General features: G+C 48.7%; 1 protein-coding gene across 2 annotated transcripts in view; it reads right to left on the reverse strand.

Moving 5' to 3' along the window:
- Positions 1-480: 480 nt before the first annotated feature.
- The window catches only part of SLC22A7 (solute carrier family 22 member 7), a 666,459-nt gene continuing 647,996 nt past the window's right edge, over positions 481-18,943 (reverse strand). Inside the window, exon 11 of one of the 2 annotated variants that reach the window (XM_069608871.1) lies at positions 481-960. In XM_069608871.1, coding sequence (XP_069464972.1) covers positions 888-960 — 73 coding nt within the window. In that variant the 3' untranslated portion in view covers positions 481-887. Of the gene's footprint in view, positions 964-18,943 lie in introns of both variants that reach the window. The other variant, XM_069608870.1, reaches the window with a different exon arrangement.

The raw sequence follows: 18,943 nt of genomic DNA on the forward strand, positions 1-18,943 counted from the left end.
CTTGTCTTGCCGTAATGATTGGCTAAGCCGTTGAACCCAATCAAAGATGGCAGGCACGAGTACTAGACTCAAAGGAAGTGTGTGCGACTCTCTATACCACAACCATAGAGCCTATGGTAGAATAAATAGTCCTTTTTCTGTGTTCTTCACCCCTAACGTGAACAAGCGGTTTGTTACCGCGAAACGCGTCGTTTTTCCTGTTGTTTTTTTCTGTCCTGGACATTTGATTTATTAAAGTATTACCTTTTGGCTGACATTTAATGGTTTCCTGGCTCAGTGTTTTGCTGAGATTCTCGCATGCAAAGCTGCTTCCTGGAGTGCCTTCCGCCTTCTCTGCACCTGTGTACAGGGTTCAATATATATATCCATTTAGACATTTGCTTGATGGATGGTAACTTTAGTCAGACCTTTTCGATATCAATCTGCACCTGGAGCTATTTGAAATGATGAGGAACCAGGAAGAAGAAATCCATCACAAAGGCTGTTACCAAAGGTTCTTATTCATTCTTTTATTCCAACCTGATGCTATATACTCCCCGTTTCATTCCACTGATGTCCGAGGTGGGAAGTGTAGCATCATGAAAGAGTCAGAAGGGACCATCAACAACAGATTTGCTAAAACAAAAGTAACATTACATTCCAAAGTAGGGGATAATTGAAATCATGTGATGGTTCCTGATTTCATCATTACATATTCTGGAGATAGTATATTTTTTCTGAGAACACTGCTGGAAGAATGAAAAGCATAGATTAAGCGCTTCTTTTGTGTTTCTTGAGTTGTAAATAAGTATGTGATCCGTGTAAGTATTGTCTTGAGGTATTTTGCTTTGCTTGATTTTGTCATCTCTTGATGCCCAATACCACACAGTTGCATAGCACCATTGCTCTTAGTATGTCTTCTCCTCACCCTTCAAAGGTATGTCCTCTTGTGGATTCCCTTTGTACCACATTGAGCCTGTCCTGCTGAAGAAAAGAGGTTTGTTGAAGTTAGTCCGCACTTAAAAAAGAAAATTTGTCATTAAGTATTTCAGTAATTAACATTTGCAATACATCTTCTATTCCAAGAGTGGGCATCACTTTGTAAGCCCCAATACCAGACTCAACAATGATGCCTCACTGGCTCGGCCAAGGTTGATTACCTATGTGTAATTCAGTTCCTTCTTTCTTGTAACAGAAGTATGGAAATGCATAGAATATGGTTATGCAAGCCTGTCATTATTGTAGTTTATTAAGACGTATAAACTATGTTGCAAATCTACCCAAAGGTTCTATCAGGCAGAAAGCATCTGGGTGGTCGTTCTTTTTCAGTCCTTGCCCCCAGCTTGTGGAATGCTCTTCTGCTTTACCTGACAACACTTGTTGACTATTTTCCCTTCGGGAGAGCACTGAAGACTCACTTGTTCTAGTCTTTTTTCTTCTTCTTTAGCTGAAGTTTGATGCAATTGATTGTTCTGGGCTTGCTGCCCTTCAGCGCTTAGTTGCCTTTGGGCCTTAGTTTGTGCTTTATACATTATATATTGGGCCTCTTCACAAGTTCTGCCAGAACCCCTTCTGCAATCTGTGAATGAAGATGCCCTGCCCATCCTGATCAAAGGGTACACTTGCCTTCTGGTCCTACTTCAACAGCCTTGGCCACACATTCCTACCCAACATCTTCCCATTATGATTTGGCCCTAATTAAGCCATAATAATGCATTCTGAGGGAATTACCAGGTGATAGCCCCAGGCCCAAGTTAAAAGCCAGAGCGAACCGTGGCAGTTTAAGTAGTTCTAGGGGACCACCTGGTAATTTCCCTTAAGTAGGGTGGTAGTATCACTATTAGAACATTTCACCCAATGAGAGTAGAATGTTTTGTTTAAAACTAGAAGAGTCAAAGAAAAAATATATGGGAATGTTGGACAAAGGACTTATACTAGCCATTATTGCCCTGTGCTAGCGCATTGTCTGCAATGGGACATCAAACAATCCAATTGTCTTGTATAGCATGAAGTACACGTTCCACCAGCTATTCGGGGGGGTTAACAGCCTGGGCCCTAGTTAAAAACTGAGCCAGAGCAAAGCGGGGCCTTTTTAATGAGGGCCCTCAGGCGGTTACCTTCCCTCCACACCCCTGTTCAGCCCGTGGAGTGGATACCTAATGATATTAGCACCCTGGGTTGCCAATCTGGTAATCCGGGGTGCTGATAGTAGTGTCTTTTCTATGCACGAATGGCAAGCCTCGTGGCCACCTACTACATGGAAACACTGGACAATCTTCTCACTGACTTCAACAAGCTACTCCAGTATACCACGCGTTTAATTATGTCCACAGCACCCAGCATCTCAAACATTTCTTCTGCTACACCTAAGCCATTGCCTTCTTAAAACTGACCCTGGTCAAGACAAAGTGGTAGGTGAAATTTCCAAAAATGAAATGAGAGGGTTCTGATTTTGCCTTTTTGTGCTTTGCGAAATCAAATGTATGTTTCGGCAGTTTCGCTCAACTGGTGACAAAATGTAGCAGTCATTTCACTCACTTAATGTTCCATGCCATATTTAGCACACCTAAACTTGTGCCTTCCTGTTTGAACCTGCTTTGTGATATTTCGCATAAGGCAAAGTTTCATTTAGTGATCAGCTCGATTTGTGTTTAGGCCTGATTGTCTTGTATTGCTATTGTCTCGTGTTTCCACATGCTCCTTTTAGCTTCCATTGAAATGTGTGGAGGGTGATGGGCCAGCTTGTTGTATCTCATGGGCTGCCCAAATTATCTGAATAAATGGAGCGGAGTGTTTGGGTGCAGTTTGTATTAATGCTGTCTCCTGTTTCCAGACGGGCCTTCCTAGCATCCATAAAAAGACATGTGTAGTGGCCAACTTGTTATATCTCGTGTGTTGCCAACATTATCTGAATCAATGGGGCTAGGCATTTGTGGAGGAAGCTTGGTTGCTGTTGTCTCATTTTTCACACAGTGCTTCCTAGATTCTATTGAAATGTGTGTAGCATGGCTGGGTCATCTTGTGTATCTCCTGGATTGTGCAAATTATCTGATTTTAATTGGGCTAAGCAGTTGGAGGGCATCTTGTTTTACGGCCCTTCCTAGCTTCCATTGAAATGTGCGCAGGGAGATGGGGCCAGCTTGTTGTTTATTCTAAGGGTTGCACAAATTACTTCATTCAGTGGGGCCAAGTATTTTTTGGGTGGGGGCAGCTTGGTGTTGCTGTGCTATTGCTCTTTGGATGTTGCTTTCTCGCAGAACATTGGCAAATACCATGGCCACCGCCAGGTGCTGTATGTCCGCCGCACTTGATTTGCAGATATAATCAACGCAGATTGTGCTACTCCTTACTCTGCCACTGGTGCTGTAGATAAGTGCTGGTGTTCGTCCTGAGAAACTGAATGTGGCAACAGATTGTGGTGGCACAGAGTACCTGCCCAAAAATCAATGTGACTTGTCACACACAGTGTCCTGCTCAGGAGGACAACTCGGAAGTGGTTGAATAACATGCGGAAGGCCTAGGATCCGAGTCTGGCAACCACTGCAGCACTCAGTAGCAAGCCTATACTCCTGCTTCACTGGGGCCAACAACACGCCCACAAACTGAATGTGGCAGCAACCTGTTACGACAGGGTGCTTTGGCACAAGCTCAGGCCGATATTGGATTTCCTGCCGGATGACAAGTCTGAAGCCCTGTCCTGTTCCAGGAGGGAGAGCTGGCCTCTGATCACACCATCAATTTGGCACTGGACATAGCGGTTCTGCCAGAAGGGGCAATTGTGTGGCCCTTCGATGCCAGGGTTGTCTGAAAGCCTCAAACCTCCAGGCAGAGGTCCAGTCCAAGGTGGTGACATGCAAAAAAAGGTAGCAGACACCCTCTCTCGAAAGAACATGGCATGATAACCTGTTCTGTGGTTTTTAATCACTGTGGCGCGCCAGGAACTGTACATGGCTCAACTGTTGCAGGAGGTTCAAGCCATGTTAAAGAAAGGGGCAATGGAACCTGTCCCTCAGCGATTCCAGGGCTCCAGAGTGTACTCCATATACTTTCTGGTTTGTAAGAAGTCAGTAGGATGGCGGCCAATCCTGGATTTAAGATGCCTTAACAAGTACTTAGTCCCAGAAGTTTGGGAAGGTTATGTTGCAGCATGTGCTCTATCAGCTGGAAGAAGGGGATTTTCTGGCGACTCTGGACATGGAGTACGCATACTTTCACATCCCCAACCACCAGAAACATCGGAAGGTCCTACCTTTTGTGGGCCAGGGCCGGAAATACCAGTTCAGGGCTCCAAGAGTGTTCACAAAGTGCTTGGCATTGGTTGCAGCGCATCTATGCCGCAAGGGCATCCATGTATACCCTTATCTGGACGATAGGCTCATGCGCTCCCAGTTACATGCCCTGGCAACCCAGCACACGATGGAGACCATCTGACTTCTGACGGCTGTCAGATTCTCCATCAATTCCCTGGAAGTCCTGCATAGTGCCATCGCAGAATGCTCAGTTCCTGGGCGCCCACCTCTACCTGGTTGCATGTCTAGCAACCCCCCTTGGAAGAGAGGGTGAACGACTTCCTGGGGTTGGTTCAACATCTGTCAGTGTCCAAGACAACAGTGCGCTCCATCAAGTTGCTGTTGGGCATGATGTCCTCCTGCATCTATCTTGTTCCCCTTTGCAGGCTCCAGATGAGGCCTCTTCGGGAGTTTCTCGATGCAAGGTGGTTTCCGGTCATGATCTCTTGGATGGACAGGAATGCCCCCACCCAGGAGTTCCGACAAGCTCTACGTCGTACCAAGCCACGGTCAACACAGATGCCTCTCTGGAAGGGTAGGCGGCCCACACAGGTTAGTTGCATGCCAGAGCCCTCGGACCAGGAGAGAAAGACCTTTAGATAAACATCCCAGAGCCCCGGGCAGTCTTCTGGGCCCTCAAATCGTTCCAGCCTCAGCTGCAGGGGAAGGTGGTGCGGATCTTCATGGACACCACCACCATGTTCTACATCTGACAGCATGGTGGGAAGCGCTTTCCTTGTCTCTGTACCATTGGGACATTGTTAGGACATGTTCCTTGTCCCCTTCACCTGGCAGGCAACAAGAACACCATCACACACTAGCTCAGCAGAGAGCTGCAGTCCAGCCATGAGTGGGAACTTCAGCAGGTGTAAGGATCCCTTCTCTTCCGCAAGTGTGGTCAACCCCACATTAACCTCTTCACGCCGGCGACCAACTCTAAGTGCTAGAGTTTCACCAACAGGTACCCTCAGCTGAAGAGCCTGGGGGATGCCTTCTTGTTCCCGTGGGACGGGCTCTCCCTGTACGCCTTCCTGCCAATTCCACTCCTGCTATGTGTGATCAACACACTCGGACATTGCCATTACAGGGTGATCCTCATTATTCTGTTTGTGGACATGGCGATGTGGTACCCATACCTGCTTAGTCCATCCGACTGTCTCCACTTCCCGATTTTCTGTCCAGAGAAAACAGAACAATACTGGGCAATGCTGCATGGGCATCCCAAAAGCGAGGCAGGGTAACTGCTGTTATCAACCAGTGGCGAGCGTGTCCAAAACAAAACAAACAAAGACTCGTGCTGCGGAATCATCCCCAAAACCAGTGCGAACGAAGGAGAGAGAGGCACTCGAACAGCACGGCGCGGACGGCGACCGATTCAACAACTTTACAGGTGAGCCACCGCGTTGGGACTACGAGGGAGGAAAAATAGACATTTATGTCCGGAAGAGGAACATTTTATTACAGTGGACCGGAACCCCCGCGTTATAAGGCAGGCGGGGCAAGATAACACAAGCCAGTTTTAAACTCTGGCAGAGTCACAAGCCAGCTTGGTAGCACAGCGAGCCGGGAACTCGTTTTTTCTTGACAGCCACGCAGAGCTGGCGAACACAGTTTCAAGCTCGGCGGGCCCAAATACTGCAGATTTAAAATCATTTCTGTAATATTGCAGGGCGACCTCACAAGCGAAACCAATTATTTAAATCCAGTAAATCAAGCCTGGGGGCTGCCCAATTTTCTGAACACGGTCTAGAAGGCACCAGTCAACAGTTACCCAGCACGGGTAACAAATAGAATAGGCGCAAAGAATTTGCCGATAACAACAAATTTAACTCCTTGATAAAACCTTTTTCCTTTCCCTATAGCAGGCATAGAAGAACATGGGGCCCAAACGGAAAGCACAGGCACCCCCAACACCGGTGCAGAAGCCCAAATCACCATAATTGCTAGCAGCCATTGAAGCAGCGGAACACTACTGATGGGCATGGGTTAGAGAAAACATGTAAGGCCTACCCAGGGAAGGAATTACCAGTCCACCCAGCCAGGAGGAGGTTTCTGCACCATTAAAAAGGAGAAAAATATCTGAAGGCGCTAGAAAAGGTACCAAAACATTGTCAAAACTATGCGAGAATGTAGCGGAGTTACAGCAACTAATGGTAGAAATAAGGGGGAAACAGACAACGCCCACAAGGGAACCTGGGGCCTCAAACCCTACCATTGCAATAGAACCTACAATAACGGTTGTCAACCCACCCGTAACACTACCTACAGCAATCCCGCCACAACAAGTACAGCAGTTGCCAATAGCGCCCCAGCTATAAATACAACAGCCTCCACAACTCCAGCAACAGATTCAGCAGGTGCCCTAAAAGCATGGGCAACCCCAGGCACAGACAACACGGGCGCGACGGGGACACACGGCAGCAATACAACTGACATTGTAACAATCTGTAATGCACAATTAGACCAAAAAATGAAATCTTTCCAAACAGAGATAATAAATAGATACAAAAGATGCCTGGCATGGAACATTGATACCACAATCAAAGAAGCCATATGGGAAGAATTCATAGAAATCTTTTCCCTAATAGAAGCACAGCGCAAAGGGAAAGACTCTTTCAGAGACCCCGAAAAAATAGAAGAAAAAGCTATTGCCAGAAATGCCCAGGTCGAACAAAACCGGGACAACTGGTTACAGGCCTTTGCCCTTTTAGCAACAATATATGAAGAAAAATTCCCCATGGATGGTAGGAAGATCTGGGCATACGTTGATAAAATAAGGGAAGTAAAAGTAACACAGAGAGGGAAGACATGGCTTGCATACGATATCAGATTTAGGAGGAGCATGTCAGAAAGGCCGGCCATTGAGTGGGATGAAGTCCAGAGCGATTTATACACCCTCCACGCCGAACCTCCCCAGGAAGAAGATACCATGCATTCTTCTTCCAAAAACAGCAAAAATTCGCAAGTAAGCAAATCCCATGACAATGATAAATCCAAAAAAGGGGAGCAGCCCTTTCGGAGGAACCAGCCTTGGACGGCTAAAAATAATGCCCAGAGACGGAACAAACAGCAGGCTGTTAAATCCAACATCCCATGCAGAAATTTTGGGAAAAACCAGTGTACATGGGGCAAAGAATGCTGGTACAAACGTGCCTGCACAAACTGCAACGGCGACCATGCAGCAAGCAATTGCACCAGACTACCAGCCAAGAAAGAATGATATCCCAATTTTAGAACCATCAACCCGGGCAATTTTAGGGACGCCCTAAACAGCTACCCAGACAAGGAAACCAGCAGGATAATATTGCAGGGTTTCACCAAAGGGTTTTTCATCCCATTTAAGGGCACTGGGTCACAATACATCCCGATGAACCTAAAGTCAGCCAGGGACAACCCCCAGATAGTAGAAACCAAAATCAAGAAAGAACTGCAACTGGGCAGGGTAGCAGGTCCCTGTGACGCCATGCCTCTAAAGGAATATTTAATATCTCCACTAGGCCTGGTCCCCAAAAAAGAACCCAGAAAAATGAGACTAATCCACCCCCTATCCTACCCTAAAGGCCAGTCTTTAAACGACGGCATCCCACACACAGAATCCGCTGTACCTTACACGCATTTCCAAGAAGCGGTAAAGCTCATACAAGAGTGCGGCAGAAACGCTTTGATGGCTAAGCTGGACATCGAATCTGCTTCCAGACTCTTGCCAGTCCACCCAGAGTCAAAGCAGTGGCTAGGTTTCACTTTTAACAACTAATTCTATGTAGATAGATGCCTCCCCATGGGGTGCGCAGTACCCTGTGCACTATTTGAGCAATTCAGTTCCTTTTTTCAATGGGCTTTCCTAAAGCAGAGACCAGGGACAAAAATAGTGCATTACCTAGACGATTTCATGGTCATAGGGCCACGAAACTCTGAGGAATGTGGCCAGGCTTTAACAAAACTGGAGCACATGGCCGCTCAGTGGGGAATTCCCCTAGCGAGGGAAAAAACCACCAAACCACACAAACATAATTTTTCTGGGCATCGAAATAGACTCAGCAAAGGGGCTCTGCAGAATCCCCAAAACAAAAATATCAGAACTCCTGGCTAAAATACAAAACCTGATAATGAGAGAAAAGGGGACTGTAAAGGAAATACCATCCTTAGCAGGCAGCCTCAATTTCGCATCCAAAGTAATACCTCAAGGGAGGATATTCAAATCACTCACCAAACCACACTTGCATATCCGGCTAGGCAGAGAGGTGAAACAGGACCTGGAAACATGGGGAAAATTCCCCAAAGATTTCAACGGGTCTTTACTTTGGCAAACGCCTTTAAATACCCGGTCAAACAGGGTCCTATACACTGACGCAGCTGGGAGCAAGGGGTTTGGAGCCATACTAGACTCCGAATGGGTGGCAGAACACTGGCCCAATTCATGGCAAGCAGCCGGGTGGACAAGAAACATCACCCTACTAGAAATATTCCCCATCTGGCTAACATTACACATCTGGGGCAGGCGACTAGCGAATACGGAACTTTTGATCTGGTGCAATAACATGGCTGTAGTGGGCTCCATAAACAAAAGGTCTACGAAATGCCCTTTAATACTAAAAGTATTACGAGCCATTACAACAGTCACACTACAAGTAAACGTTGTACTCAAAGCGAAGCACATTTCAGGGGCAGATAATAACATTGCTGATGCCTTATCTCGTTTCCAGTGGACAAGATTCCGAGAGCTAGCGCTGCACGCCCAAGAACAGATGACGCCAATACCAGCAGAATGCTGGGCAATAATGGGAAGACAAGAATAACGGCGCCAACGCCAGAGAGCACAGGCCGGGATGCCCAACGAAAACCAGGCACCTCTAAAACGGGTGCCAACAACACATCGGCATCAACGCCAGCACCAGAGAGTGCAGGCCGGGATGACCAATACAAAGCAGGCACCTCTAAAACGGGTGCCAACAACACATTGGCATCAACGCCAGCACCAGAGAGTACAGGCCGGGATGACCAATACAAAGCAGGCACCTCTAAAAGGGGTACCAGCAACACATTGGCATCAACACCAGCGCCAGAGAGCCCAGGGCGGGATGCCCAACAAGAATCAGGCACATCAACAACGGGTGCCAACAACCTCACAGGCTTCCTAACAGAGATGGCAGAGAGGGCGGTGGCAAGCACCACTGCAACACAGTACAGTAAGTGTTTGCAAACAGTATTTAAAGCCACAGGTGTAAACCACGTAGAACTAATAACGATTAAAGATATAGAAGTATTTTTAAAATGGGCCCGGGAACAAGGTTTCAAAAGTGATTGGGCTAAAAAACACCTGGTGGCAATTTCATACTTTACGAAAATACAGGGCGATTCAGACCCCACCCAGAACGCCCTCATCTCTTATGCAATGAAGGGATGGGGCAGAATAGAGGGTCCGCAAGTGGACACCCGCCGACCCCTTGATTTCAGCAAACTGGTGCAGATAGCAAGCCATTTAGAAACCATATGTTGGCACCCATACGAGATAATGTTATTTAAAACAGCCTTTTTCCTAGCCTACTTCGGGGCTTTCCGGGTAGGAGAACTCATCGCTTCCAGCACCAAAGCCACAAACGGCCTGGGAGTCATGGAAATCAGGGTGAGACAGGAGAGTGTTAACATAGAAATGCAACAGTCGAAAACGGGTGCAAAAAGATCCATCAATATTTGTTGCATCGATGAGGCAACAAACTGCCTAGTTTGCATCACCAACCTCTATTACGCACAATGACCCAAAGTGGGGGGGGGGATAAAAGCAATCAGCAGAGCAGGGTGGGATCCCAAACAGTTCGGCACGCATTCCTTCAGGATAGGTGCCGCCACTGCAGCATGGCAAGGAGGTTTAGCTCCGCAACTACTAAAAAACATAGGGGGATGGAAGTCAGACTGTTATAAAAGATATATCAGACCAAAATTAATATAGCCATCCGCCCAAAAAATGTTCTTTCTTTTCCCTACCTCCCACCACCACAGAAACAGGCGAATCGAGGACAGGCAGATGGGCAGAAGAGACCAAAGAAGGGCCACCTTTCAGAAACACCATTACTTCATGGTGGCGATACCGAGGCCTACGCTGGGCTGACGTCCACGAAACGCTAGCAGAACTGGTGGCATACAGGGACACCCCAGAATTCCTGATCATCCATCTAGAGGGCAACGACCTAGTCAGCACAGCTAGACGCATCCTATGCAAAGAAATCTGCTCCTCCCTAGCAGGCATTTCGAACAACTGGAGGGGTACTGAAATATACTTCTCAGCCATCTTACCAAGAAAGAAATGGCTAGGGGCCAACTGCTACAAATCTATAGACATATCCAGAAGAAAACTGGACAGGACGATAGAGAGATTCTGTGTGACAAGAGGACTGGGTTTCATAAAACACCCAGCCATTACACTAGGCAACCCAGACCTTTTTCTCCACGACGGCACCCATCTGTCTAGCCAGGGCATGGAGCATTTCTTTCGGGAAATCAACACAACACTTGCTCACAGGGGCTGTCTCTAGGGCATACTCTTGGGGGAACACGGTCAGCCGGCAACCTGCCCGTGTGTAGCGGCACGGGTCCGAGGGGGTAACCTCAGGACCCGGTGCCCAGAAGTATGATACCATCATGATATGTGATATTGTTATTTACATAACCCATATCTGTACAATAAAATCCTATGGCCTTTTATTGCCAACACTTGATACAAGTTGTGAGCCTATCATTATGGGTGAGGGTTTGGGGTTCGACCATTACTAATGCATGCATATGGGTTCAGCAGTTATGCACCACGACCCAGCTTCACTGAGCCTCACAGCCTGGCTCCTGGATCCCTAGAGTTTGGGCACTATTCCCTGCCGCAGGAATGCAAGATGATCCTGGCCAGAGCTTTCTCTTCGCTGTCTTGTTACAGCCCCAAATAGAAGCAATTTACAGTAAGGTGCAGGACTGCAAAGGTTACGCCTCTGCGAATCACAGCTACGCAGCTCCTCCTGTATCTGCTTTTGCTGGCCAAGGCTGGCCTGGCTAACGCCTCTATCAAGGTGCATCTAGCTGCCATATCCAAGTATAACCTGGCACCCGGTAAACCCTCCCTGTGGTCGCACAGGCTTGTCACGGAGTTCCTCAAAGGTCTCTTCAGGACTTTTCCACCAGTGAAGGCTCCTGCTCCGGCTTGGGGGCGGTTAAAGAATAAAGGCTCTGGACACATCGGTAAGTGGAAAGCCTTTTATCAAGGAGCAAGGTTCTTGGACGCGACCTCCCAGCTCACCGTCCAGTAAACAGCCACCTTTGGAACCTCTGCACACTCCAGACCTTCCCCAGAGATTCCAGGTTATGTGGATGCTGAACACTATTATGTCAACTATGTACAGTATCCTGTCAACTATGTACAATGCATGAACAGAGATCCTCATAGTAGGCACCAAAGAAACCTTGAACAAACTCCCACCACAATACAAAACCTTTAATATTGACAACTCCACCATTACGGTCTACTCAGCAGTAAAAACCCTAGGAGTATACCTTGACTTAACTCTGTCAATGTCACATCAGGTCAATTCCATAGCCTCCTCCGCCGCTCTCACCACTAAGGTAATCAATGCGGTTAAACCTTTCCTCTCTGCTATAAAAAGACCTTATCGATATCTAGAGCCACAGTAGGCACCTGTCGCGCGCACACGTCCATGCACACATGCTCACACCTCCCTGCAGCAAGTCCCTAGCCTCTGTTACAGAACTCACCCACGTAGATGCCCGGGATCTGGGGTTGCCACCTCTAAGTTCCCCCTGCGTCCGCTTCAGGGGTTTGCTCCCTCGGTGGGCAGAAGAGTGCTGGGGCACTGGAGAGGATATCACGGGGGGGAGCCATCATGTGTATCTGGCATGGCAAGTCTTGTGGCGCCTGTACACGCAAAGGAGGAAAGGTGTCTCATGTGGAGCACCAGGGGCACGCCATGTTTCCAGGCGCGTCATTGCCAATTGCAGTCAGACACTAGCCACGCCCCCTGTTGGTAAGGACCAGCGTACCCATTGGGCCGCGTCAGTCACTGAATCATGTGACGCATCACATGATCAACAGGCTCACGTGACAGAAGTTACGGGATAAAACAGACACTACCCAGCAACACAACGCGTCTCAGCTGTTTTCTTACGGCGTGTGCCGTTACGATCTGGATTCCTGTTTACTTTGTTTTCTTTGTGTTTTTGACCTCTGGACCTCGCTCTACGGACTCCTGTTTGCCTTACCCTTTTGTGCTACGCCTTGGGATTGTTACTCCTGGTTCTGACCTCGGATTGCTTACGGATTCCTCACGGATTGTTCTTGGTTCCCTACGCCAGCAGATCGACATTCTGGTTCTGACTTCGGATTGTTTACGGACTTCTTACGGTTTTCCCCTTTGAATCAGCTGCCCTGAATTTGCCTTCCAGTGACACTCTATCAGTCACAGGCTCAAGCTACAGGTGGTGCCAGCGTGGTGTAAGGGTGCTTTCTTCTACCTCCCAGTGCCCCTGTGTGTTGTATCGGCCCGCTGAGGGAACAGGTATTACCCCACCATTTAGGATACTCTATCTCCTGACTTCTGGTAGGTGTGCCTACTGTTTCCTACATATAACACATTGCTTATCTTGTTGCCATCACCTAACTTGCCCCTTTCCTTTGCAGCAGCCATCCGGAAGCCCTGGGTATCTTCCACCTGTGGCCCTAATCTTCGAACAGCGAGTGTCTTTTGGTCTCGCTGTTGGCTGTTTAGGGATGGAGGTATCCTTGTTCCTCGCAAGTCTTGACAGACTGAGAAGCCTCCTGTCGCTTGGAACATGGATCCCTCAACTGGGGATCCGGTGGCTGCGCTGGTCCAGGCCATTACTGTCCTACGTTCTGATATGGCTGCTGCAACTGCAGCCATTCACCAACGCCTTGATACTATACAAAGCGAACGTCATGCTTTACCGGCTGACCCGGAATTTGGGGACCCCACACCTTCACCAAGTGCGCTCCAGGCTGTACCGACCGTCACTACTCGGATCATTGTGCCCACTCCCTTTCCATTGGCAGCACCAGAAAAATTCCAGGGAGACCCCAGAAGATTCCACACCTTCCTGAATCAGTGCAAGCTGCATTTCTTATATAAACCACAGTCCTTTCCTGATTCAACAACAAAAGCCGCATTTACGCCCTCCCATTTGGCTGGTATTGCGGCCACTTGGGCCAATCCCTTGTTAGAAAGTGACAGTCCAGCACTTTATGATTTTGACCTGTTGGTAACAGAAATGACCAAAGTGTTCGACATAAGACACAAGGCCCAATCCAGAGATCTAGAGCTACTCAATTTAACACAAGGGAAATCCACTCTCATCGACTACATAAATCGGTACAATCAGTTAGCAGTAGAGACTGCTTGGCCTGAAGACAAAAAAGCAGTAGTCTTCTATAAAGGGTTAAACGATGCCATGAAAAATGCTTTGGCGGTAGACCCATCCCTGCCGGTCCTCTTGAATGAACTAGTGGACCTAACCCTCCAGGTAGACGCTAGACACTCTGAGAGGAGAGCAGGGTCAGGCTTCTCTTCAGCCCCACCAACCCTGACAGGATCTCAAGGAGAACCCATGCAAATAGGGGGGGTTCGTAGTCCAATCACGCCCACTGAAAGGGAACGCAGGAGGACAGCAAACACCTGTTTCTACTGCGGCCTTAATGGACACTTTGTCAAGGAATGCCCTAGACGCCCTTGTCTCAAAACCCCGGGTTTTCAAAAAGCTCGTCCCTGAATATGGGGGCACGGACGAGCTACGATTAGACCCCCACACCAACCACACTAACACACACTGGTATGAAACCTATACTGATACAGGCCACTTTGTTCTTTGCCCCCGATACCATACATTCAGTCCACCTTGTCATCGATTCTGGTGCCACAGGGAACTATATTGACAATGCTTTAGCCCTCTCTCTCAATTTACCTTTACAGTCTAAGCCACGGCCCGAACCGGTGCAAGCAGTGGACAGTACACCGCTCATTTCAGGTCCTATCAAACAGACCGCTCCCTTGACCCTGGTAATCCAAGATACCCATAAGGAAACTATAGTCTTTGATTTAATCATGACTCCCCCCATTTTGGTCTTATCCTTGGGATACCTTGGTTGCATCTCCATAACCCGGTGATTGATTGGGCCTCCGGCCAACTGTATTTTGAATCACCTTTCTGTCAGACCAAATGCCTTACTCAACTAGGAATGGTGGAGACGCCATCACAATTGCTAGGTGCAGTAGCCCGGCTTACTCTGGACGAACCACCCCTGATGGTTGTTGATCCACCCCAACACATGGTGGATACTCTCGTCTGTGGGTTGCCTACTTAATATCACGACTACCTAGATGTATTCGATAAGGGTTGCGCAGAGGCCTTGCCACCACACAGGCCTTACGATTGCCCCATTGATTTGGTACCAGAGGCGGACATTCTGCAGCCACCCCTCCTCTCTCCTTCTCTTCCTTTCCCCTTTTTTCTGCTGACGAGGTTTCAAGACAAGTCCGATCTATGAAAGTCTCGTCAAAACAGGTCCACCCCTGTTCCTCCAAAACTATCAAGGACCACATTGACTCCTTGGCTCCTGCCCTTGCTGACTTCTGCAATCACTCCTTTGCCTCTGGAGTCTTCCCATCCCCTCTCAAGCACTCCCTTGTGCACCCCCTTCTTAAGAAACCCTCTTCTGACCAGCTAACTATCGCCCAATCTCTATCACTCCCTTCCTGGGCAAGCTCCTGGAGAAACTGGCCATCTCCCAGCTTAATCTCCATGCTGAATGTGTTGGTAGTCTTCATGACCATCAGTCTGGCTTCAGAGCTGCCAGAAGCATGGAAACTGCTCTCCTGAACATCCGTGAGGACCTGCTCTCGAACCTTGACTGTAACATTCCATGTGTTCTCATTTTGCTTCATCTCTCTTCTGCCTTTGATACTGTCAACCATACCATCCTGCTCAACCGTCTCCGTGATAACCTCGGTATCACTGGTCAGGCTCTGGCGTGGCTGACCTCTTTCCTCTCAAATCGACCCTCCCAGGTCCAACTGGGGTCTTTCCTCTGACATCTTCTTCTCTACCTTTGGTGTCCCCCAGGGATCTAACCTCTCTCCCTGGCTGTTCAACCAGTATCTGGCACTTCTCGCCCACCACATCGCCGCTCTCTGCCCCTACTTTCAGTGCTATGCGGATGATACCCAGCTCATTTTCAGGCTACCCTCGGCCTCCTCTTCTCCTTCCCTCATCTCTGACTGTCTTTCTGCTATCCAGGAATGGTGTGCCGCCAACGACCTCTGCCTTAATGCCAGTAAGACTGAGATTCTACTCATCAGCACTCCCACTCCCTCCTTCCCTGCTGCTCTCTGGCCGGCCTCTCTGGGCCCTCTTCCTGCTCCTACCTGCAAGGCAAAAAACCTTGGCGTCATCTTCGACTCCACACTCTCCTTCTCTCATCACATATCCGACGTATCTAATAAGTCACACTACCAGCTACACCTCCTCAGAGGTTTCCTTCCTTTCCTCTCCTTCCCCCAGAAGCTCACTGTCTCTAGAGCCCTGGTTCTCTCTAAGCTGGACTACTGTAACAGCCTCTATCTTAATCTGCCCGCCTCTACTCTCCGCCCTTTGCAACTCATCCAGAACAGGACTGCAAGACTTGTCCTTGGTCTCAAGCCCAGGGACTGTATCTCTCCAGGACTGAAATCACTACACTGGCTCCCAGTGACTGCGAGGATCAAGTTCAAAACCCTCTGCATTGTCCACAAGGCCGTCTGGGGCCTTGGCCCAAAATACCTTCAACTCTCTCTTCCTAAATATCTTCCTTCTCGAGCTCTTCGCTCATCCGCCTCCAACTCCCTCAGGGTCAGCCGCTTCTCCAAACAACGAGTTGGGGGCAGATCTCTTTCCACTGCAGGGGCCTCCCTCTGGAACAGCCTTCCTACGTCCCTGAAACTTGAGGAGAACCACCTCCGGTTCCGGAAGCACCTCAAAACCTTCCTCTTTGCCTCCGCTTTCTCTCCCCCTCTCCCCTGCTAATACTACTGAAACTGCACTGAATCTGCAACTGGGCCATTCACCGTTCTCGGACCAGCCACTCTCCCCTGCACTGCCTCCACAGCAACCCCTGCACTACGGGACTGTGTCTGTATCCATACAGCCCCCCTTCCCAGCACTTGTCTGCACTTACCTCGCACTTGCCACCAGCTGGCCCTTGTTATTTATCCTGTATGCTGTATGCTAATAACCCTGTACTGCACTTTCCCCTCTCCCTTTCCCCCATGCACTTTTCCCTTCCCCTCTACCCTTGCACTTGCGCGATCTGAATGACACCTGGCCTAGTAAGATCGTTGTCTGTCTCCCCTTGTCCCCCCCCCCTGCCTCGTCGCGCCTTGAAACACTTGTGTATAGGCGCGTTACAAAAGGGGAGGATTTATTCATCATCACCTGTGGAGGAGAAAATACTTAAAGAATATATCCAAATGGCCTTAAAACTTGGTCATATCCGACAATCAGCATCACCTGCCACTAGCCCAATATTCTTTGTACCACAACGAGAAGGGGGACCTACGTCCCTGTATTGACTATCGACGTCTTAATGCCATAACCAATAAGAAAAGGTACCCAATACCCCTCATTGGACCCCTGCTCGAGCGTTTGACACACGCCACCATATATACCAAGTTGGACCTTAGCGGGGCCTACAACCTAATTAGGATTCGCCAAGGTGACAAATGGAAAACAGCATTCTGTATGCGGTATGGGCTCTACGAATATACAGACATGCCGTTTGGTTTATGTAATGCCCCTGCAACGTTCCAGCGGTATATGAATGACATATTTAGTGACATCATCGATGCATACGTTGTCCTTTATTTGGATGACATACTGGTGTTTTCACCCAATATACAGGATCACGTGAAACATGTCCGTGAAGTACTCTCCCGGTTATGGGCCCATTCCCTCTATGCCAAACCCGTGAAATGCCTATTCCATGTAAACAGTGTAGAATTCTTGGGGTTCCACATTTCGCCTGGAGGTCTATCCAGGAACGAGTCCAAGATCCATGCGGTATTGGACTGGTCTGTTCCCAACTCCTGCAAAGCCCTACAGTCATTCCTGGGCTTCGCCAATTTCTACAGGCGGTTTATCTTTGGGTTCTCTGACATTTAGGCTCCTCTTACTGCTCTTACCAGTCTTCATGTACCCTTTATATGGTCCAAGAAACAACAGGAAGCCTTTGACAAATTAAAAGCCGCTTTTACCACGGCCCCGGTTCTCCAACACCCGAATCCCGATCTTCCTTTTATAGTGGAAGACCATGCCTCCTCGTTTGCCATGGGAGCAGTCTTATCCCAGACATGCCCTGATTCCGGCCGGTTACATCCAGTGGCCTATCACTCCCTGAAGTTCAACATTACAGAAACACACTACACCGTCACTGAGAAAGAATTACTGGCCATCAAAGAAGTATTTCAGGTTTGGAGACACTGGGCCTCATTACGAGGTGGGCGGTAAGGGATTACCGGGGCCGGTAATCCCTTACCGCCCTACTACGAGTTCCCTTTGTGGGTCCTCCCTTAATGCCTGGTTTTTCCAGTCGTTAAGGATTGGACCCGCAAAGGGACTCTGGAGCTAATAACGGTACCGCAATTTACGGTACCATTATTAGCGCCTTCCCCATTCCCATTGAGCCCTGTGGGGGCTCAAATGGGAATGGGGAATGGCACTAGTGAATGGGGAATTACCGGTCCCACCAACCTTGGAATGGACCGGTAATTGCTCCATTCAGCAGGGCGGAGTCGGAACGAGTTTGGAGGCAGACATGGCGCTAATAGCGCCATGGCTACCTCCAACCTTGTAATGAGGCCCACTATCTACTAGAGGCCACGCATCAGATATGATATATGATATGGCATTTATAACATGCCTATACACAAGTGTTTCAAGGCGCAACAAGGCAAGGGAGGGGGAAAACAGTGGAAGACAGACAACGATCCTACTAGGCCAGGTGTCATTCAGATCGCGCAAGGGTAGGGAAAAAGGGAAGAGTGCCATGGGGAAGGGAAAGGGGAAAGTGCAGAACATGGGAAAGAAGAATAAATACGATAAATAAAACGGCCTGATGGTGGCAAGTGCAAGGTAAGAGCAGACATAAGTGCTGGAAGGGGACTGAAGGGATACAGAACCAGTCCCTAAGTGCAGGGGGTTGTCAGGGAGGCAGGGGAGGTGTGCAAAGGCGGGATCTGGCCAAAGATCAGAAAGGGTTGCCAGGTAACCAGTGCAGAATCGGCAGGAATTTCAGCAGGGGAGAGAGGCAGAGAAAGCAGAAGCAAAGAGGAAGGTTTTCAGGTGTTTCCGGAACCAGAGATGATTCTCCTCAAGTTTCAGGGAGGCAGGAAGGCTGTTCCGGAGGGAGGCCCCAGCCGAGGAGAGAGATCGACCACCAACTCGTTGCTTGTAGAAGCGGCTAACCCTATGGGAGTTGGAGGCAGATGAGCGAAAAGCCTGAGAAGGAAGGTATTTAGGAAGAGTTTTGAAGGTAATGCGGCCCAGGCCCCAGAGGGCCTTGTGGATAATGCAGAGGGTTTTGAACTTAATCCTTGCAGCCACTGGGAGCCAGTGCAGAGATTTCAGTCCTGGAGAGA

This window comes from Ambystoma mexicanum, chromosome 4q (assembly GCF_040938575.1).
Source record: "Ambystoma mexicanum isolate Mex_15411 chromosome 4q, UKY_AmexF1_1, whole genome shotgun sequence".
Lineage (NCBI taxonomy): Eukaryota > Metazoa > Chordata > Amphibia > Caudata > Ambystomatidae > Ambystoma > Ambystoma mexicanum.